Raw genomic sequence first — 22,055 nt, forward strand, 5'->3', positions numbered from 1 at the left:
ATTGATTTGGTCAGAAGCAGCTGACACACAGCATGGAGGCCTTCGAGGTACTTTAAAACCCTGAGTGCAGGGTTGAAGTTAAATGTAAGCACTAAGACACAAAACACACATTTTCAGATTCAAAGTGACATTTCCCAATGATATCATTATCCCTGATGTCTGCTTAAAAACTCTGAGTTTTCATCAGCATCAAAGTAATCCACTGACAGTTGTTGGTCCATCCAGGGCTACATTTCAAACTGCTAATAGCTAATTCAGCATACTTGATGCCAATTTGTTGAAAAATTAAAAGATACAACTTTAAGAAATGGAGCTCAAGCTGTAGCCCACAGCTAACTCAATGGCAACATCATGCTTTCAGCTTATATCCCCAAAGCATCAAGCAAGCTGCAGTTCCAAAACCTAGAGCAGAATTATCCTCCAAACAGAAGTAAGACAAAGAATAACATTCCATTATTGAATGTCCCATCACTGTAATTCTTACATCCCAGGAAACTCTCCTCTGCCCTTCATGTACAGATATTTGCTCTGTGCTTAAAACCTTTAAAAAGAAAATCTGTCTGAGAGGAAACCTGCTGTCACTACTTCTCATTCAGGCTATACTATGTAAAAAATCAGCGCGACCAACAATAACGTGTATGAGTTACTTTTCTCCATGGAGATACAGTTGTTGTAGGCCATTCATGGCACAGGTTGGTCTGTGTGTGTGTGTGTGTGTGTGTGTGTGTGTGTGTGTGTGTGTGTGTGTGTGTGTACCTGTAGTTTTCTGAGCTGTTTAATCGCCTCCTCCCTGCCTTTGTTAGCGGTTTCGATCTGTCCCTCCAGCTCGCTCAGGTCCATCTCCAGTTTCTTCTTGGCAGCGACAGACAGAGTTCTCTGCTTCCTCTCGTCCTCCAACTCTGCCTCCATCTCACGCACCTGGAGGAGTCAAACATCACATACCATGCCAAAGGGCAAATACAAAGCATACGGAGACAGTTGATGATGCTCATCGTCCTGTGCCTTGTGTACCTGTTTGATGAGCGCCCTCTTCTTCTCCTCTCCCTGCTCGTCTCTGGCCTGCAGGTCTCGGTCAAACTGGGCCTTCATGGCCTGCATGTTGACCTCCAGGCGCAGTTTGGCGTCCTCTGTGGCCTGCAGCTCATCCTCCAGCTCCTCCAGCTGAGTTCTCATCTCCTCCACCTGTTGCTCCAGCGTACGCTTGGACTTCTCCAGTTCATGGACCTGTGCGCAGGAGGAACAAGACCATGCTGTCAGCAAAAAGCTGGACAAGGACACATCAAAGCTGGCTGATCAGACTGTACTCTGATACAGTCACGGTCAAAGGTCACTTACATTCTTCCCTACGTCGTCCTTGGAGCTCATCAGATCCTCCATTTCAGCACGGAGCTGCTTGTTAAACCTCTCCAGTTCCTCTTTGGCCTCCAGGGCCTCCTCCAGAGCTCTGGCCATGGACAGAGCCTTGGTGTCCTTCTCTCTGGCCTCAGCCTCTGCACGGTCACGCTCCTCAGCATAACGAGCCGAGATGGTTTTCTCCTCCGCCAGCAGCTGGTGTGGACAAAGAAACAGTGACCTTCAATCTGTGACGTACATCCCACCTCAACCTAGCCTTTCTGAAACATCCCGGCAGTCCCGTGTACCTGATCGAACTTCTTCTGTTTCTTTTCGAGGTTGGAGACGATCTGTCTCTGGTGGTCCAGGTCCACCATCAGGTCGTCCAGCTCTTGCTGCAGTCGGTTCTTGGTCTTCTCCATCTTGTCCATGGCCATGGTCTTCTCCTCCAGACGCTGGCTGGCCAGCTCCACGTCCTTCAGAAGTTTTCTCTTTACCTCCTCCAGACTTTCCATCGCTCCCACGTCCTCCTCCAGCTTCTTCTTTGTCTCAAACAGCTGCAGGGAGGCCAGTGAAGATAACATAACATTTCAACAAGCCATCATCTTGCTTTTTTTTTTTTTTTTTTTTGTGGTCATTGTGGCCTTTAGTGTCACAGCAGTGTGTACTGACACAACGGCCAACAGCGACCATCACCTTTAACATCAGGAAATATGTGTATTAGGCCGTTCTAGTGTCTGGTTTCATTAAGTGGCTTATTTAACGAATTCCAATTCTGTTTGCCTGACAGTAACGAGCCTAAAAGTGAACTTTGCTATTGTTTATTCCAAATACATTTAATGAAGGCAAATGTGGGATGCAGAAGAAATGAAACATGAGAGAACAAAAATGCTGTCTAATGCAACAGTCCTGCAATAAATCAACCCTTCGTGGAGGTTGTAATGTTCAGTTTTTGTTGAAACTGTTTTAGAGAGGTGCTGAATCTACTTAGTAAACATTTTGGACAATGTAGTTTGTGGCACTGTTTAAATGTACTACATTATATAGAGAGTTGTTTGTATCATTTAGCCTATCTTCATTGACATGAATGAGGTGGACAAAATATTAGAAGCGCCTGTAAAGATGGTTTCCTCTCTGAAACAGTGTGGTAGGTTTTCGTACTCTACATTAAGCATAACACACTGTTGTTCTTGTTTGTGTGTGTGTGTGTGTGTGTGTGTGTGTGTGTGTGTGACATCATAATATTTTAAGATGATACTTTGATCTTTCTCTGACGTTAGTATTTACTTGTACCTCTTGATTTGATCCACATGAAAGTTGCATTTTTTGTTTGTTTAAAGCACAGTTTTACATAAAGCGATCTCAATCAAAGGAGCACAGTGAACCCCTTTATCTGAGAAAACATGCAGTACTCATGCTTTGCACTGGCTTCGCTTTTTTGGCAAATGGCCAGCAACACACGCTCTCACGATTCACCTTGTAGAACTCCTGTCTACATATCCTTGTTAATCTGAAACACACGCCTCGAACTGATGTCAGATTTTCACTTCATGGGGCCTTTAATTTGCTGCAAGGCCTCACTGCTTTACAGCTGTCCACGTGCTGCTCTGCATATCAATGACAGGTGTATGCAGCTGGTAAACAGCTGGAAACATCTGCCTGGCCCTTCTCTTGGCACTCAGTTGAGTATCAGTGGTACCTGAAAGGTGTGGCTGCCTCATATGTGAGTTTATGTGTCTCTGTACTGTACATGTTTATGACTATGTACAACTGTACCTGAGCGTGCACCGTCTGCAGCTGCTTCTCTAGGTTGCGTCGTGCCTCCTCATCCTCCTCCTGCTGCTCCAGCAAGGTGTTCTTTTCCACCTCCAGCTGGCGGATTTGGGCGCTCAGGTGTAGCTTCTGGCGCGTCTCCTCCTGCCGTAACTCCTACACACCAGACCACAAGCAGAAATGATGATCAGAAAGAAGAAATGCTGGGAGATGTATCTGTTCTAGCTGCCAGTATAGCTTCATGTAACTGATGCCTGTTAGCGTTTATTATAGAACACATTTTGAAATTCAGTTAAGCTTCAGGAAATTGTGAAGATTAAGTTCAAGATGTAAAGGTTCTATTGTTGGTGCCACAGGTGAGCTTTTCCAAATAAATCATGAATTTGCAGAGATAGCACACATCAACATTCAATTACTGAACGCCTTGTACTAACAACATCATTTGCTGTTGTAGCTCCAGCTTTGGCTGTATGGCCTGCTTAAACTCGACAGAAAAGTTGATCTCTCATACCTCTGAGTCTTGCAGTTTGCTGTTCAGTTTGTCAACTTCTTTGGCCAGTTTGACGCCCTTTTTCTCTGACTCCTCCAGCAAAGCAGACACATTGTCCAACTCAGTCTAACAAAAGACAAGTGAGAGAAGGTCAATAAGCAAATCTGAGACGACTATTCATTTTACATTAAACTGGGCAAATATTAACGTAATAATAAAAAAACACATATTTTTTTGTTTCTAGAGTAAATTAAGGGGTTATATCCCTTCCTTCTATAGCAAAACTGCTCCAAAGATAAAGCTATGCATGGACGTATTTACCTGGAGTTTGTGTGAGCGCTCAGCCAGCTCTCCCTTGGTCCGCTCTACCTCGGTGGCCCTGGCCATAAATTCCTGCAGCTGGGCGTCCAGTTTCTTCCTCTTGTACTCTGACTCCGTCTTTGCCTGCTGCAGAGTCTTCACCTCACAGGCCATCTCCTTGTTGTCACTCTCCAGGCTCTGCTTGTTCTTCTCCAGGTTGGCTTTGAACTGCACAGAACAAAAAACAATGCTATAAATACTGCTTTTATATTTCACATTTTGATTTTATATTGCATTTATGGCAGTCTTTTGTGTAATGCTCTGAGTTTAGACTGGAATAAACACACTGGGATCGCAATACTGAAGCTGACATAGCCATGATACCACTGTCTGTTAAACAATCACCACTCACCCTCTTGGCCTGTTCCAGCTGTTCGGACAGTTCTTCCAGCGCTGTGGCGTGCCTCTGTCTCATTTCCTGAATCTGAGCCTCGTGGTTTTTGGTCTCCTCATCTATGGCCTTCTTCAGCTCTGCCACCTCTTGCTCCCGCTTGGACCTAGAGTTCAGACACAAAGGGTAACGTTAAGAGAAGAGGCCTTTGAAGATATACCACAAAAATATCTTAACACACAGGGTTTATTGCAACTATTGTCTTGATAAAATCCCAACTGTCTACAGTGTTTCCCAACCTTTTTCTTGAAAGGACCCTTTTTCTATCAACAAGTGCACATGACCCCTGACTAGGTGACATATTTTATTGATATTTCATATTATATTCAATGTATAACAACAACAATATAGAACAACTGATAAACTGTACAATTAACCCAAATAGTGAAGACATGAACCTCAGGAAGTTTGTGTAAAACGAACATTTTGGATGAATTCTCAGCAATTACTTCATGTATATTTTTTAGAACGTTTAATACAATTACCTTTATTATTTTTTTGGTTTTTGTCTTTAACAATCACATATACTGAACAGCCTCTTTTTTGTGACAAATTCAATGTTTTTCAGCAGAGAGTGAGGGCTCTGTGAATACAGCCTGGGTTCAGGTCTTCACCTTACCCTTCTCCTGTGAGATCACATCTTAAATAATAATATAAACTTCAAAAATAACAATTTCATTTAGTTTTCTTCACATAAATGAACGAAATGCTGAGACAACGGAAAACTGTATGTTTTTAAACAATCAAAGAATGCCTTGTGAATCCCGTGAAGCTTTGGCGACCCCAAGTGGGGGTCAGAGTCCCCACATTGCGAACCAGCGTACTAAGCAATGATCATATTCTATCGTATTATTAAGTGACATCACTTGAGGAAATGGATCATATTTCATGCAGCTCTTTCTGGAGCCACTTCTGCACATATGCAGTACTACTCCCCAACTCCTGTAAACAGACTCTCGGTGGAGTTCCCCCTTAAAACAAGCACCTGAGCTCCTGCTGGGCAGCGGTGGTATCCAGTGTGTCCTCCAGCTCCGTCTTCAGAGCTTCGAGCTCCTCACTCAGGTCCCTCTTCAGTTTTTCAGCTTTAGTTCGACACATCTTCTCTGACTCCAGATCCTCCTGAAGCTCAGCTAGGTGGGCCTGCAGCTCCCGAACTTGCTTCAAGGCGTTGTTCTTCTGGACGGTCTCCTCATCACTCCTGTTTGGAGACACAAAAGTCAGTTTTTAATCTCCTTGTAATGAAAACAATAACAAAAATGTCTCCTCAGTTTAGACCTTCAGCTGAGGATCTCAATTTCATAAGCTTTCCTCTGTACCTAATTAATATCTTCAATAAGGTCAGTGTTCGTTGTTTTTGTTTTTTTTTTTTAGATTTTAGCTTTAGCATAAGAACCTCTGAGGATATTCTGGTCAATTCTATTTTGCCTTTTTCAGTTTTGTAATCAATGATGATATTAAGGTTCTCAAAATGACAGAACAAGAATACAGTGATGTAAATTTATTGCAAGCATGTTTTGAAACATTTATTGTTTGTCTTAAATAATGATGTGTACCTTAAATGGAAGTCAGTAACATCATGAACATAAATGAGGCCACAAGTGCACAGAGGGTGGCAGTGTGGTGAACGGTTCACTGTTGAAGCTGTCCACAGTAAGTGTGTGTATGTGTGTGTGTGTGTGTGTGTGTGTGTGTGTGTGTGTCTGTGCTCTCTGTCAGATGAACACGGTCATGAGACTGTAGATTTGTTTGCTGCTGGAAGTGAGGCCAAGTGAAATGTATGCTGGCTGCAGCAGTCTTGTAACATTCCTCCCTCACACAGAAACCCACTGATTAGACACACTGGATATGATAATGATGCAGTTATATAATTAACACAATGCTGCAGTGTTGATTAAAGGCCCTGATGACTCCCATATAAAAGTAATTCCCTGTTCTCCAAACAAGGAAAATATAATTGTTCTAAGAATAGCTGTTGAACTGAAAATGAGGCACATCAACTTCAATGAAAGCTTAATTAGCTGAGGCCGTGACTAAAGTGATGATTTCTGTCTGTGAAATTAGCCACCCAGACGTTTGCCATCGGCTGCTGCAGTCTGGCCTGTTGGCCTGGTGTGTAGAGGACACTGCTGAGAAGTCACATTAAAAGAATCCAAGCTGACCTTCACAGCAACGACCAGAGGCCTTATGATATGATAAGATAGCCTTATGATGGCTAAATGGGAAATTAATAAAATTGTATTTTTCCCACTGTGTGGAAAATCAGGATAAACGCAGGAGTGAGCAGTAAACTGCAGGTCTTCAACAGCCATAAGTGGCAACGTTTTTACCATCAGGTCATAAAAGATAAAAATCCTCTCACGATATAAAACAGGCTTATTAGTCATTTCTCCAGTGTGAAATGCCGGCCTGATTTAGCTCAGCTCTTCATTGCTCCATGTGGAAAAACTACTGCGAAGCCCAACGCTGAGAGCATCAATCAACACCAATTAGCCTGTAATCAGATACGGCTGCCTCCAAGATGAAAGGCCTCAGCCAGTGTCGCTGAAGGCAAACACTGCAGCTGGGAGTCGCGAGAGTAGGGAGGGACTGAGGTGAGTGACATATGGAGAAGACGCGTGTGCTGAAACACTGACTGCAGCAGCTGAAGAGCATTAGCTGCTTTAAGTCAGAGTTCAGAGTCGACTCAGTGGTCTGTGTGTTGTCACTGTTGTAAAGCCTGTTTTAGGTCTTCCTACTGACTTAGCTGCACTGCAGTGAGAGCAGTTGTCATGGAGATTAGTGAGGGGATGTCAATGAAGTTATACTGAAATGAGCAATACCACTAAGTGTATTTTACCACACGTTTAAGTTGGTACAGATGCGAGTTGAGAGACGCTGTGAAGGTACCTTTCAGTGTATTGAATCTTTCAGCACAAGGCTTTGATTTCATGCACGTGGTGGAGCAGACAATTCACATACTTTCTTCAAAATCAGCTGTTGAGCTGAGACAATGGCTGTATTGAAAAATGCCTACCATACTAGAAGTAAAATATGTATACAGTATGTAGTAAAAGCAAAATCTGCAGTATAACAAAAATACCCAGATGTCATAGCGATTTGGCAAAAAATGAGCAGTATGTTTTTTTTCCCAGTATACTGTGAATAAAATTCACCAGCTCCCCTCGAAGGCATCTAATGCCCAAAACCAACATATAAGATTTGTACCAAGAGTACCTCATACCAAGAGTAAACAAATTAGTATTATTTCAGTGTTTATTAGAGCAGCTCTGGGTGTGTTTTAATGTATATGGTATATACTTTAGATGGTACTGTTGGTGCCACTGCTAAAAGCCTCATGCGTGTTTTATATTTTGCAGAATGAGCCTGATGCAGTCCAGATACATTACAGATATTATTTGTGTCCATCACCGACCTGGCCAGAGCAGCCTGCAGCTCCTCCTCCTTTTTGGTCAGTTGGATCTTCAGCTCCTCGATCTGAGCCTGAAGCTCAACAATCTGGTCCTGCAGGTCAGTCGTCTCAGCATCCAGTTTACGTTTGGCCTTCTCCAGCTCCTGCCGCGTTTTCTCCTCCTTCTTCAAACGCTCTGAAGGCACGCGCGTTCACACACATTGTAGACAAAACGCAAAAGATCAAACAGAGTTCATCTCCAAATGATCATAGTCACAAGTTACAGAGGGGTCATACGAGGTACAAAGAGGTCACAGAAAGCGACAAACCACAAACACCTAATTGCTAACAGCCTGACACAACTAACAGTAATCAGATTGGCTTCTATGCAGCTCAATAACCCTTAAATGCAAGATATTTTTTCAAGTGTTCCTACATACCTTGGGTCTTTAGTGACTTGGCACTTGTGTAATGCAGATTAAGCCTTATATTGAAATTGTATTGCGTGTATTACTAACCAGAAACATGTATTGTGAGGAAAAGTTGCAGTGCAGCACTGTCACACACCTCAGGTCTCTAGTGACCTTATAAACCTTTTGACATTTTGACAGCGTTGTTAAGACAAATAGTTTGAGGAACAGCAGGGAGTTGACTGCTTAATTGAATGAAATGAATGAATTAAGACACAGTGTAATGTAGTCATGGGCCACTAAAGACCTGAGGTGTGCATTTAAGGCTTAACTCAATGGACTGATGTAAACAGTAAATTTACATAATCAAGGCTCATAAACAGTCATACGGATATCCTGTATCTGACCTGTGTTGTTCTGTTCTGACAGAAAACAGGTCTACACTTTGAACTGATGGGGGCATCCATCTATTTTCTCTATTCTTGGACACAAACAGAGACAGTAACAGTGACCCTTACCCTCCAGGTCAACCATCATCATCTCCTGCTTGTTCTTGACCTTGCCAAGGTTCTTTGCTTTCTCCTCCTCCTCTGTCAGCAGGGAGGTCATCTCACCAATCCTGTCTTCCAGTAGCTTTTTCTCCTGTTGGGTACAATCAAAGTGTGGGTTAGACTTGAGGCTTTAAGACACTATAAGTGCTAGTACACGAGTACTATATGGAGCTGAAAAAGTATAAGACTTAACTAGCAAATCATCCAAGTCAATGTCAAGTTCATTTCAAAATACACAATTAATTCCTTTTATTACTCTAATATCTACCTCATCAAATGCAACAACTTTTAATGATCCCAGTTTAATCATCTCACCTTGAGGAACTTGGAGTTTTGGTCCTCCAGCAGAAGAATGTCCTCCTCCATTTTCTTGATCTTAGCCTCAGCGGTCACTTTGTCCAGCTGCAGCTTCTGTCTTGCGGCTTCCTCCTCATCGAGCTGCTCCTCCAGGTCCTGTAGAGGTGAAAACACACACATAACGATTCAGAACCAATCTAATGTGATGAGGTTGACACTGGAGTTTATAGAGTGAAGGGAGTTTAAAACATTAAACTCCTTAAAGCTCCTAACACTTCAAACCATAAGAATTTCACTACAACAGCAAATATTTATGACTTAACAAGCAAATATGAAATTCAAAAAAACATAATCACTGCTAGTGTGGTTGCATTAAACTTAGTCTTTGGACTGAATCCTACATACTTCAGCCTCTATACAAATAGATTTACACAAATTACAGTGGTGTATAGTGCCAGCTCTGCCATCGTGGTTTACTGAAATCAAATGTTTATTTGTATCACACAACAGTTGTGTTCTCGAAAGTCAAGTATTTGCAAGTAAAGGTAGACTCTGTCTTTCACATGAAAACATTTCCAAATGAAGATCACAAATCAAAACCATCAAATCAATTTAAATACGTGCTGAATGTCAGCATGTCCAGAAGTTTCCATAGATAAAGATATAAACCTGGATGTGTGACTGCATCTTCTTCTTCTCATTCTGTAGGCTCTGGTTCCTCTCCTCCTCTTCCTCCACCCTAGACTCCAGATCATGAAGGATCTCCTCCAACTCCTGCTTCCTAGAAAGCAGACGGACCCTCATCTCTTCAGCCTCGGCGAACAGCTCCGTCTCAGCGTGGAGCTGCTCTGCCAGAATATTCTTCTCCTCTACGAGCTGGAGGGAGGAAACAGTTTGAAAAAAATTATCCCACATTCTCAGCTAAAACTCCAAAAACACCTGTTTGGATCATTCCACAGGTGAATAGGTTCATTGGTAACAGGTGATAGTACCATGATTGGTATGAAAGGGGCATCCTGGAAAGGCTCAGTCGTTCACAAGCAAGGATGGAGTGAGGTTCACCACTTTGTGAACACATGATTGGATAAAGGATATTACTACATGAACTCAGGAACACTTTGTAAAACTGTTGTTGGTAAACACAGTTTGTTTGCATTTTGTTTTGAATTTACATTTTACACCGCATCCCAACTTTTTCGAATCAGGGTTGTACAAGGTGAAAATATTTACTTTCCATAACAGAGGACGTTTACCTGTTGGTGTTTCCTCTCCATCTCCACCAGCTCATTCTCCACCTTGAGCTGTCTCTCCTTCACCTTTATCAGCTCCTCATCTTTGGCCTGCATCTCCTCTTCCTGCCTGGTAACCTGCAGCAGAGGCTTCACCTGAAAGACAGAGAGACGTAATATAATTAATCAAGTAACCTGACCGGAATGAAGATAAACAGCAAAAAATTCATGTATGGATGAAGCAATTAAAACATGTTAATTTAATAACTTTTATTATTCTCAGGTTGATTAGATGAGACTCAGAGCTGTATTATCTCGTAGAAGCAACAGTGTTTGCCACAGGTCTGATGGCACTAAATGAAACTGCAGTTTAAAGGTGTATAATGTTTTTTAAGGAGACGGGTTCAACGCTTGTTCAGACTTTTCAAGATCTGCGGATACCCTAATACATTTCCATGGCAACAGAGCAAATTCAGTCTGCTGATGAGGACTAGTGGAGAGTTTCCAATATTCTTACCTGAAGACATTTTCGAAGCATCTAATGACAAATTTCTGAAAATTTACAAGATTGTCACCAGGGCTCAGATCGTTAAGCAGAGATATGAAGCTATGTGTCTTGTTCATATGAACTAGTTTGTTGGAGGAGGCAACTGTCAGGGCTCTCACCTTGGTGAAGAGCCTCCACCACTGCCAGTGGCGCAGCTTCAAGTAAGCAGCGCAGTTCCTCTGGAGGACCTTCAGGGCACTCAGCTGCTGTTGCTTCTTAGCAAAGGCCCTAAGAGAAGAAAAAAAGAACAACAACAGGCGACAAATCAAAGTCTGGGTGTAGCAGTGTTTTTAAAGTCTTCAGTGATTTTGAAGACCACGGTTGGGCTGTGTTTAGTTTACAGATGAGCTGTAAATGTACCACTTGTAAACCTGCAATAACTGTTTTTTTGTTTTGTTTTGTTTTGTTGTTGCTCACATGGGGGCAGTGGAAACAAGTTGTGGACACAACACTGACATATCATCAATTTTAAGTTGATATGGCGACCATGGTAAACAGCTGCTTATGTACACATTGAGTGGTTATGGAGCAACACTATAATTCATTGTCAGTGTCTCTGGCCTCATCATGAATGAAGGTCCAATACTGACTCTCTTTTAGCTCTGGTTTTGGTCTCTACGAACTCCTGAGGGAAGTACCTGGCTCTTTAGCTGCTAAATGCTCCACTATGTTCACCGTTCACCAGCTTGTTGTCAACTGTGTGCTGTTTGGTACAGAGCACAATGGGTTTTCAGAGCTCTTTTGCTGGAAACAGCTGCCTGCTGTGGTATTCTATTAGAGTGGTGAGAGTGAGCCAAACAGCAAACATGTGGGCTGAATGGCTGAAACTTGCCATGCAGCTGCAGATTTAGGTGAGAAACCACCATGTCCGGGGTGGTTTGAGTAACTGGATCACTGTCCTCAAATGCATCTTGGGTATCCAAACGCTGATATGTTCACACCTGAGAAATAGTTTGAACGAAAATAAGAGATCTGACACTCACTTCCGTGCCAAGTATCCACGACACACAGACTGGAAGTAGATGATGATGTCGGTGATCTTCAGATCTCTCTCTTCCTCCAGGTGAGCCAGAACTCCAGTTCTGAAGAAGATCTTACTCTGGCCAATACGGAAAAGGTTGGGGTCCAGCTCCAGGGCTCGGATCTGTAAAAAGGCACATGAACAGATTTGCATTACAATGAAGTAAGAATTTGTGTTATAAGTGTTTACACCACGAAAACTTTCCCAAGGTACCAGGAACCTTTTGAGGACACTCAAAAACTAAACCTGCATTTTGATCAGAAGGAGGACTAAATGTAGTTGCTGTAGGATAGCTCCAGGAGTAGAAGTAGTTCCTGCACTGGGGTATAGCACTGCATGATGGTTCAGGAAGTTTAGGATCAGCGTGCAGCCATGACCATCACTGATTGATCAAACACAAACACCACCTCAACTTGAGTACTGCTTCACTCTTAAAACAAGAATCGATACTGGAGGACGCTCCAGTATCGATACTGGGAGAAAGGGTCAACATTCCCTGTTGTTTACTCTTGTTAAAACAAAGTTGAGCAAGCCAGAGAGTGAATAAATGAAATAATACTTATTTTTCTAATAGTTGCCAGTTTTAATGCAGTCACATACAAAAGCAGAAATATATAACCATCAAACACTCTTGGACAGTCGCCTTTCCACCTCATTTTTCTCTTCTGCACATCTCCTTTTCTTCTATTCACGTCATCAAACACAAACATTTGTGTCATGCAACAGAAAACACAAAACAACAGGATGACTCCATGTTGTTGTTTCCTTTTGTGTGAAAACTATTTCAGACACTATCATGATTTTTCAATTTGCAGACTTATTTGCTGATTCTAAATGCTTAAATCCTTAGTTCCTGTAACTTTTAAACTGATACAGCAAAAAAAAAGAAAGAAAAACACTACCATTCTCTCACAGGCTTGTTTCCCGTCCATGAATCCTTTGGGGATGGCATTGGGGGTCAGGATCTCATATCTGCGAACAAAACATAAAAACATCATTGATGACGTTTTTCCTCTGTGTAAAACAAACTTAGAAAGTCCAAAAAGCTTTGCTGTTGTTTGTTACCTCTGTCTGAACTCCTGGAAGACGATGCGGTTTGGGAAGCCCTGTCTGCAGATGCGAATCCCCTCTAGGACTCCATTACACCTGAGCTGGTCCAGAACCAGGTGTGGCTCCAGTTTGCCAGCCTGATGGAAAAGATAAATACACCACTGAGAACAGAAACAGGTATCTGTACACTTGATATACTTTGCATATTTTTCTGGGGGATTGTAGTTCGAGGCAAAGATCACAGACTTTTCTCAAGATTTTTATCTTGATTTTCTAAATTAAGTGATAAAAAATAATATTAAAGTGACAGTATATATAAATGCTACAGGGACAATATAATAATAAAAAAAAAACAGCTCCCTCACTTTCCACTGCTTGACACACAACTTTAACATTAAAGATCAGATGATTTATTTACTCTTTTCTCGTGGTTGGGGATGATGCAGCGGACAAAGTTGGGGTTGGTGTTCCTCAGTGTGGCCATGAGCTTGGTGAGCGACTCCTTGTAGAGCTGTCCCACTGTACGAAACATGCCCTTTTTCGTTTTGTAGGTTGCACCAAAGGCTGTCTCATTCATCCCGGCCACCTGGTCCAGGCCCACGATACGGTCAACTGTTGGGGAGATGGAGAGAACTGGTTAGAGCGGAAGACTTGACGGGGAGCACAGACGTACTTCAGGAGCAGCAGGAGCAACAATGTAGCTACATGACCAAGTGCAGATGGATGGAAAAGACATTACACACTACTGTCAAACAACTGGAGTCCAGCAAAGTGGGATTCAAAGTCTAGAACTACCACTAGTTTCTGGATGGAGATGGAGCACATCGGCTGTCTATTCCTGAGGCTAAGGGTCTGAACATACAGGACTCTATATGATGTGTTACCTTGGAGAGAAGGACAATCTTTATGATTTACTTACTAAGCCTTAACAAAATAAAAGTCCAAGAACTCAAATGCTCTTCTCTTGTCCGAGTGGATGACAGACAATGCTTGATGGCAGCTACATGAAAGCTTAACAGCATTATACTGGTCATGACAGAAAACCTGCATCAACATACTGCCAGGAAAGCCATCTCTTCTCAACATGACAAACACAATTTGGCAAAATTTATGGTATCACAAATACCTGATGCAAAAATATGAAAATACTACAAATATATAAAAAAATCACTGTTCATAACAGACAGAAAATGTATTAATAATCAAGTAGTGAGTATCTATGGCAGCAGGTGTCTAATGGGATTGACTCGAAATAAACCGCTGTGCCCATGCTCATTGTAAACAAAGGAACACATCAGCCAGTGCAACGGTGTGGCTCACTGATTTCTTGAGGCTCTATGGCAGACAGGAATAAGATAGACATTGGACAGTTACTGTTGTGTGATGGATCCATTGTCAGTTTTTCTTGACAATAAGAAAAATATAGAACATCACCAGACTTATCTATCAAATAGTCTTTTTAGAATCTGGCAGTAATAGCTGTACTAATAGACTTACTAGAAAAAAGCTTAACCAAACGACACAGCATATGAGTTATGACTTGACACTCAATTAAATATGCACTACGCCACTTATTAATGTCCAACCAACTACACTGAAGTAGAAAGTATTTGCAGAGCCACTGACAGCTGGATTTCCAACATTAAAACTGAAGTGATGTATGTGCTGCTGTCTGGACGCTCTGCACTGACGTCTGAGCTCAGAGCCAAAGCAAATGCCAACATCTGGTTTCAATTTTCCACAACTGTGATCCAATCTAGGAAGGAGGAAGGCGGGAAATTAATGTCATTGAATTTTCTTCAGTCGAGCTTTAGATCCTTAATTTGCTCATGGATGTATCACATCACAGAGGAGGGACAAAAACAGAAAGCTATGACGTCCAACAGCTGCACTACATTCAAAATGCTTGCTAACGACCATACAAAGTTCACAAGAGTCTCAAACACTGACACAAATTAAAGCACACTGGTTCGACTAGAGGGAGCAGTTGATGATATTCTACTTTAACTTGTTTGGAAATTAAGCACTACTGCTTTTGGCTGAGACAAGAGAGCCATGCAGCCTGGAAGCAAATGGGAGCCATTGTAGCTATGATGGACACAGCACCGGCTGAAGCGTGAAACATACAGCCAGATCTGGGCAAAAATATACCAGTACACTTTCAATAAGTTAACCTGCTTGGGAGGTGCTCATATTTAGCCTACCAAGCACCTTGAACAGCTTGTTTTCATGACCCAAAACTGTTAAGTTTCAGCTACTATTATTTTGGCCCAGGTCTGCTACAGCACGACCCAGTCATTCACCTGCTGGCTCATCCAGACTAGTGACATTGTCATAGAATGAAGCCCTTTGAATGGTCTGAATCTCTACAACACAGAGAGAGAGACACAGGGAGGGGAGGGTGATGTTAATTCTGAGAAATCAGAAATGTGTGGGCCTGGGTCCACGAGGCAGACAGCTGTTGTTAGAAGGCTTGAGTGAGAGACACACTGACGTGCTTGTTAATCAAATAAGCAAACATGAACATACACAATGAATCTTAAAGAATGCGTTTATAAAAATGATTCCTTCTTTTAGCTAATACTGTTCAAGGTGTTTACAGATAATGAAAGATGTTACAGACGTGAAAGCGTTTACAGAGAGCAGCTTACCATCTTTCCAAAGTTCAGCGACAAATTTGTCAGTTGACTGATGCAGAAGAGTGGCCACATTGTCATTCAGGGGGTCCATGTTCTTCATTAGCCACTCATCTGCCTTATAATCCACCTGTAGCAATGAAGTGGTACAGCTCAGTGTTATGGACAAAGTTAATATCACAGTTATACTCTGAAGTTATACTTTTGAAGCAGGTATGATACTGATAGTCTGGACTCTCCACAATCTGTTAACGAAAATCCTGATGATATTTGTTTTACTTAAATTAACACATAACATTAAGAAACATTTTTTAAAAGTCTGCTAAATTAGCCGTTTTTAATGTGACAAGCATTTAAAGTTTATCTTTATCATTTCTATAATTAAATTTGAATTAAATAACAGAAGAGGAACCCTAAGGAACCCTTAGTATTATATATACACACACACACACACACACACACACACACACACAGACTTAAAATACAGCCCACACTTTACTGCAGTGAGTCAGGCAGCATACATGAGGTCATTTTTCCGGGGGGACATATCAATGTTGACAAAATTAACACCGTTTGGCTTCATGGCGCTGCAGATTTTTCTCCACTGCAGACGTCGTTTGAGTTCAAATCTTTGAGTGTTTGACTAATTGTGGTGTATAACGACACGGCCCACATAATGGTAAACAGATGTGCGACTCAGCGGGTCTCTCTGCTGGACAAATGCTGAGTTCTATTACATAACAACACTAACAGTGTCCAAATTCACTTTCATACAGTGTCATATAAATCAAACCAGGACTCAGTATTCCATGAAATCCCACCACAGGAGAACTTTGTGTCATAGTTTAATCTGAACCGAGCACCGGCTGCAACTTTTCACTTACTACTGAATTTGTACAGGAGAAGGTCAGGAAGGAAAAGAGATGTTTAGGAAAATATTAATTTAGACAGGAATAAGTAAGCTGGTCCAACACAGAACAATTAGAAGCAAGGGAGTCGTACAAGCCTTCCAGGAACTGCTTGTACTCCTAAATCAAAAAGCATGGGATGATGTAGACTCAGAACAGCTATGACTATCAATATGATAACCTTTTTTTTTTTTTTTTTTTCTTTTTTTGTCTTGGTGAGTGCTTTTTTGAACACAGTCTAACCTATGGCTCAAAAAAGAAAAGCTTTATCCTTCAGAAAACTATAATTTCCAAGGAAAGACCCAATTTATTTTTTCTCCTGAAAACCAGCCAGGTGTGGGCCTCCAGCTACTGTATATATTTTTAGCAAAGCAAAGCCGGGCAGACTGCTGAGTGTGATTTTTAAAGAGATAAAATGAGCGTACCCTGCCGGCATAGTGGATGATGCAGAAGTCGGCCTTATCTTTGAGCTGCCGCGGCTTCTGGAACTTGGTGTGTGTACCCTGCTCCTGGATCAGCTTGTCTACAAAGGTCTTGTCTGTGGCCTTGGGGAACCAGCACTCTTCATCCAACAAAGCCAGCACTCCTGGAGGGTTAGCCTGAAGTAATATTAACATTGGACAGAAATAAAGACTTGAAAGAGAGTGAATGGCAAAATGTGGCATTACTATTTAGCCACTGAATTTTGTATTGCTGAGTAATTCAAGAATAAGTGGAAAAATAACAGTTTAAGTAGGTATGTTCATAAATGTCATTCATCTCATTGATACTAGCTTCTCATTCACACTGACCGGCCTCTCAATGAGGTCGATGCAGGGCTGCAGGTCGAGGCCGAAGTCGATGAAGCTCCACTCGATGCCCTCCCTCTGGTACTCTTCCTGCTCCAGGATGAACATGGTGTGGTTGAAGAGCTGCTGCAGCTTCTCATTGGTGTAGTTGATACACAGCTGCTCAAACGAGTTCAGCTGTGGTGCAGGAAAAATACAGGTAAGAACAATACTCTCACTGGAAATGTGCGTAGATGACAAGAACTCGAAACCTTAAATGTAGATAGCTGCCAACAAAGACAAACATCATCATTAACTGTAGTAAAGAAAAAACAAGTGCAACGCCATGATAGCTGCAACCACATACGGCCATGCGCTACATCAGGGGTCCTCAACTACATTTGTCCAATGGTCAGAATTCTAGGCAGACACTGTGGGGTCCCACTTTGGATAAATGAGTTTTGTGGACCGACCAACCAACCGACAGAGCAAGATATAGAGCTGCCGATCGCAGTTAATAAACACATTTACTGAACCCACAACGAGGCAAACTTTTTTCTTTAAAGACTAAAAAATTTTCAAGATTATAATCCAAACCTGGAAAATCTCAAAACCCGCAATGTCCAGGATACCGATGAAGGAGGCCCCTTGCCGTTTGGTTCTGTCCAGAGCTTTGTTAATGCGATGGACCAGCCAGCGGAACAGACGCTCATATGTCGCTTTAGCCAGGGCCTCGACAGCAAAGTCAGCCTAGACAGAAAGAGAGAAGAGGGGACAGGAAGAGTGGAAAAATAATGAGAGACAATATAAGGAGATGGAGAGCTGACATGGCCAGAGATATATGTGTGTGTGTGTGTGTGTGTGTGTGTGTGTGTGTGTGTGTGTGTGTGTTTAAAAGGGCAGAGAGCGAGCACAGGCACAAAAGACTGACTTGAGTCTGTGTAATTCAGACACACTTCCAGATCATCGAGAGGAAATCTGCTCTACACTGGACAAATGGACTCATTCATCTTGGCAAGACTGTATACAGTTAATGTTCCACATGCTTTCGGAGTCAGACGCTATTATCTAAAACAGCTGAGAGAAAAGCTGTATCCATTGACCTGTAGCCAGTATGGTCAGAAGTTCTGCAGAGCACTGCACTTTAAATGGCAATGAATGATTCATGAACAGATGTACTTTGGAGCACTTTCATCTAAGGTAAATCAAACTTCCCTTGTTACCAGAACAACAAGAAATAAACTACGATATCAGCTCTGTTTTTTAAGCTTGGTGATGGGATGTTTCTCACCAGTAAGCACCTTAGGAATTGTGTTAATCAGTAAAAAAAAAAAAAAACTGACCTGCTCTTTAGTCTGTGCTTTCTGGACATAGTCTCTCCCCACTTTGATCCTTGGAGACAGGATGGCTCTGGTAAACTCCATTACATTCATACCCAGCAGATGACACAACTTCTGGGCGGCTGAGAATCAGAGATGGAAAAAGCACACAACAGGAAAAAAAATGTTTATTTAAATGAGAATGGAAGGAGGCCACAAGGCCAGTCTATCGACTTATACATCCTGTCAAGACATGAGAGACAGTAGTGTTAGATTATTTCATCAATTTTATGACAAACCTCTCTAAAAGCCACAGATGGTAGGTCAACAATGCTGTTTCCCTATCACTGAATATAATAAAAAGTGTTTCTTCTGAAATGTAATAGGGAAAATTTTATATTTTAAATGGCTGGAACTTTTGGAAAAGTAGAAAAAAAACCAGGATCTGGTCTAAATCAGGCAAGTTGCACTACAACTTAAAAAAAATAATAATAAAATAAACATCTGCTTCAGTCCTGAGTTCTGCTCATCCCATTTGGGAATATCTGGCCAAGCTGCATCACCAGCATTAGACACATTCTCTCTCCCTGTCTCCCTCCTTTAAGTGCCAAATATGCAGTGCCACATGTGGAGGAACTGGAAGGCTGTTCCCCATTTCCTTCAGCAGTAAATCCTCATAATGATGAGACTTAATGGCAGGTTGACAAGGCTTGGGCAGAGAAAAGACATAAATCGCCAGTTCCTCTGTTCTGTGGATGAGGTACGTGGTGTGAGGGAGGAAGGAAAAGGGCAGAGAGGAGCTGAAGAATATATGGGAAGAGGAAAAGGAGGAGGAGAATGTGTTGACCTGTGAGTCAAGGTTATGAAGCAGATGTAAAAGGATTGGTGTGTGTGCGTGAGTGTGTGTGATACCCACCAGTATTATCAGGCATAGAAGCTTGATCCGTGTTCCTCTCCTTCTTAAAGACAATGTTACCAAACTGAAGCACTGAGGACACCACCTTCAACATGGCTGCAGACACAAGAATGCAGAGAATATTACTGTAGTAAGCCATTACTTTAGCATCACATGAATGTGTGTCAGCAATAAAACTGATAAAAACAGGTTTGTTTCATGGTCATGGAGGGATTAAGAGGCGACCTTGATCTCACTGAAGATAAATAAAAAAGACATTTTGTACTTGTGATAAATATATAATACCCTGAGACAAAAATACATTTTCCAACTTACTTGTTGTGTTATCTCTTGGTATATGTAATTAACTTGTCAAAAATCTTATTTTTATGTCAGAATTCCTTTCGTCTTCCGGTACAATGTTACAATATTTTTGAAGACTCATCTCTTCACATTATTATAATTGATGAATTCATACATAAACTCATCCAGTCCAACGTGATTTGGAGTGACGTGCTAACCTGCCCATCACATAAAACCAACCCTGACTGTTAACTGGTTTGGTTGTAGGGGCTAGCAGAGCAATATCATTGGAGGAGGAGAGCATTTATATACATTTGAAGAAACTTTGATGACATTTCCTGAAGATGATGGTTGGGGTCTAATATATTCATTTCTCCCTCGTCCCTCGTGTGTGTGTGCATGCCAACAGTCCTGTACAGCTTCATATGTTTCGTATTGAGGTCTACGTGATGGCCAATTCTGAAAGATCTGATGAAATATTTCTTGAAATGACACACTGCCTACATATTCTGCTTATTCTGGAATAGGTCACATTACAGAAGCCAAAGATACTCTGTCATTTCACTGTGACGTCAACCTGGAGCCAAACAATTTCCAAAACCATAAAATCAGAGGGACCTTCATAAATAATCTCTACCAAAAGCTGTGGTCCATGCTTAATCTCACCAGGGTATACAGCAGACAGAGTATGCTATAAAAAAAAAAAAGTGAGAGCAAACTCCTTGACAAACATACCCAGAATCTCATCATGGGCGAAGCTCATGATGTGCATGGCCTCCATGGTCTCCTGGAAGTTGTCTTTGTCCTGCTGGCCAGGGATTGGGATGTTACCATTGGACAGGAAACGGTAGTTGTTGAATCCTTCCAGAAGAAGGTCCGCTGTGGAAAGACAAATGGAAAAACATTTAGGAACATGGTTAAGACTTGAGGACTGACTGAAGACACACCAGTTATTTGTAATTATTTCTAAGAGGAGGTGACTGATTTGGATTCATTTGAATTGTTGCCACTGCTTGGTACGAGTATGAACTATGTAATATCATTTGATACTGTTATACTAGATGGCACAAAAGCTCAGTCTACTTACACTTGAGGTGCTCTCCAGCTCCAGCCAACAGCTGGTAGAAAACGTGGAAGGTGCGCTCATCTTTGGCTTGACGAATAGCTCTGGATTTCTCCAGTAAGTCTGACACATAACGGTCAAAGAAAACATCTATTTGGTGGCCCAGTAACTTTCATTTTGTGTTGATCTTGATCTGCTAGTGTGAGCATTTGTTTGGGAAGTGAGTGAAAGAAAGATGAACTATTTTTAATACCATTTTTCTGTTTTTAAACACAGCTGTTTGTGGGATGCTTAGCAATGAGGTAATGCATCATGTGCATTTTGTGGCTCTGTAAGATGAGTATCTGTAATGTGATGATGGTGGAACAAAGTAAGCTTTTTTTAGGATCGTTCATACACCTCGGTAACATGTAAACCTACAACTAACAATTTTGGGAACTTGGTAATAGCAATTTTGTTGACAAAGCAGCACCTCAGTATCACATATTCCTGTAGGAGGAAGAGGGCCAATTCGACCTGCAATTCTCTGTTGACTGACGGACCAGCACTGACTTTGCTGATCCTGCCGCAGTATCAGCCCTAACCGCAAAATCTAACATCAACAAGCAGAATGGTAGTCAGGTGCTTTAAGACAGGATACATGTTTCAATATTGGCTCCAACAATGTATCCGGTGACATCAAAGTTGATCCGGATGAATTTCCCCTGCAGAGATGTACGGAGGATAAATGCTCAGAGAGTGCACGAGATAAGATGTACACAAATCAATCTCCAGCATAATGGCTGTGTTAAAACACACAGTGAGGCCTCATGACAAGGGGTATAAGTGTAATGTTTATAAAATAATGTACTGCATGAATCCTCCATAAACATTAACACCGATCATCAGATCATCTGCACAGCTGATGCAATATTTCTACAATTGTAAAATGACTTTTTAAACTCATAAAAATTAGGCTCATTACGAGATGCACATTAACAATGCAGCCCCTCTTCATGAATATGGTTTTCCTGTACTTACAAAACGTGAGGAGTTGTCATTTTTCACTGTTTTAGCATTTCCAAAAGATTCAAGGATGGGGTTGGCTTGTAAAAGCTGCCGTTCCAATTCACCCTGAAAAAAAAAAAAGCAGAAAGATGTTACAGTAGTTCTGTGTCACCACATGAAAAAGTCAAGTAGAACAAACAGGCATAAGAATAACTGTGACCCACTGATTATCACTGACAACTGAAAAAACAAAGATAAACATGCAGACAAACACAGCAGGCATCTGACAGTGGCCAACCCACAGGAGGTGCCAGTCAGGTTTGGTTAATTCTTACTGG

At 41.7% G+C, this 22,055-nt stretch overlaps 1 protein-coding gene across 7 annotated transcripts in view; it reads right to left on the minus strand.

The window, feature by feature from the left end:
• myh10 (myosin, heavy chain 10, non-muscle) overlaps positions 1 to 22,055 on the minus strand; it is a 54,843-nt gene that overhangs the window by 5,819 nt on the left and 26,969 nt on the right. For 4 of the 7 annotated variants that reach the window (XM_076729693.1, XM_076729691.1, XM_076729690.1 and 1 more), the window contains 30 exons: positions 21,751 to 21,843; positions 21,371 to 21,434; positions 20,755 to 20,853; positions 20,403 to 20,546; positions 19,386 to 19,481; positions 18,494 to 18,612; positions 17,748 to 17,900; positions 17,175 to 17,348; positions 16,809 to 16,982; positions 15,491 to 15,605; positions 15,143 to 15,205; positions 13,258 to 13,451; positions 12,855 to 12,976; positions 12,692 to 12,761; positions 11,752 to 11,912; positions 10,888 to 10,996; positions 10,246 to 10,377; positions 9,662 to 9,868; positions 9,011 to 9,148; positions 8,663 to 8,786; positions 7,759 to 7,930; positions 5,332 to 5,544; positions 4,308 to 4,452; positions 3,917 to 4,123; positions 3,617 to 3,721; positions 3,109 to 3,261; positions 1,641 to 1,889; positions 1,336 to 1,548; positions 1,012 to 1,224; positions 757 to 918 (listed from right to left, as the gene is read on the minus strand). In XM_076729693.1, coding sequence (XP_076585808.1) covers positions 757 to 918; positions 1,012 to 1,224; positions 1,336 to 1,548; positions 1,641 to 1,889; positions 3,109 to 3,261; positions 3,617 to 3,721; positions 3,917 to 4,123; positions 4,308 to 4,452; positions 5,332 to 5,544; positions 7,759 to 7,930; positions 8,663 to 8,786; positions 9,011 to 9,148; positions 9,662 to 9,868; positions 10,246 to 10,377; positions 10,888 to 10,996; positions 11,752 to 11,912; positions 12,692 to 12,761; positions 12,855 to 12,976; positions 13,258 to 13,451; positions 15,143 to 15,205; positions 15,491 to 15,605; positions 16,809 to 16,982; positions 17,175 to 17,348; positions 17,748 to 17,900; positions 18,494 to 18,612; positions 19,386 to 19,481; positions 20,403 to 20,546; positions 20,755 to 20,853; positions 21,371 to 21,434; positions 21,751 to 21,843 — 4,383 coding nt within the window. The remainder of the gene's footprint in view (positions 1 to 756; positions 919 to 1,011; positions 1,225 to 1,335; positions 1,549 to 1,640; positions 1,890 to 3,108; positions 3,262 to 3,616; positions 3,722 to 3,916; positions 4,124 to 4,307; positions 4,453 to 5,331; positions 5,545 to 7,758; positions 7,931 to 8,662; positions 8,787 to 9,010; positions 9,149 to 9,661; positions 9,869 to 10,245; positions 10,378 to 10,887; positions 10,997 to 11,751; positions 11,913 to 12,691; positions 12,762 to 12,854; positions 12,977 to 13,257; positions 13,452 to 15,142; positions 15,206 to 15,490; positions 15,606 to 16,808; positions 16,983 to 17,174; positions 17,349 to 17,747; positions 17,901 to 18,493; positions 18,613 to 19,385; positions 19,482 to 20,402; positions 20,547 to 20,754; positions 20,854 to 21,370; positions 21,435 to 21,750; positions 21,844 to 22,055) is intronic. The other 3 variants (XM_076729695.1, XM_076729694.1, XM_076729692.1) reach the window with 1 other exon arrangement.

Source organism: Chaetodon auriga, chromosome 4, assembly GCF_051107435.1.
Source record: "Chaetodon auriga isolate fChaAug3 chromosome 4, fChaAug3.hap1, whole genome shotgun sequence".
Classification (NCBI taxonomy): domain Eukaryota; kingdom Metazoa; phylum Chordata; class Actinopteri; order Chaetodontiformes; family Chaetodontidae; genus Chaetodon; species Chaetodon auriga.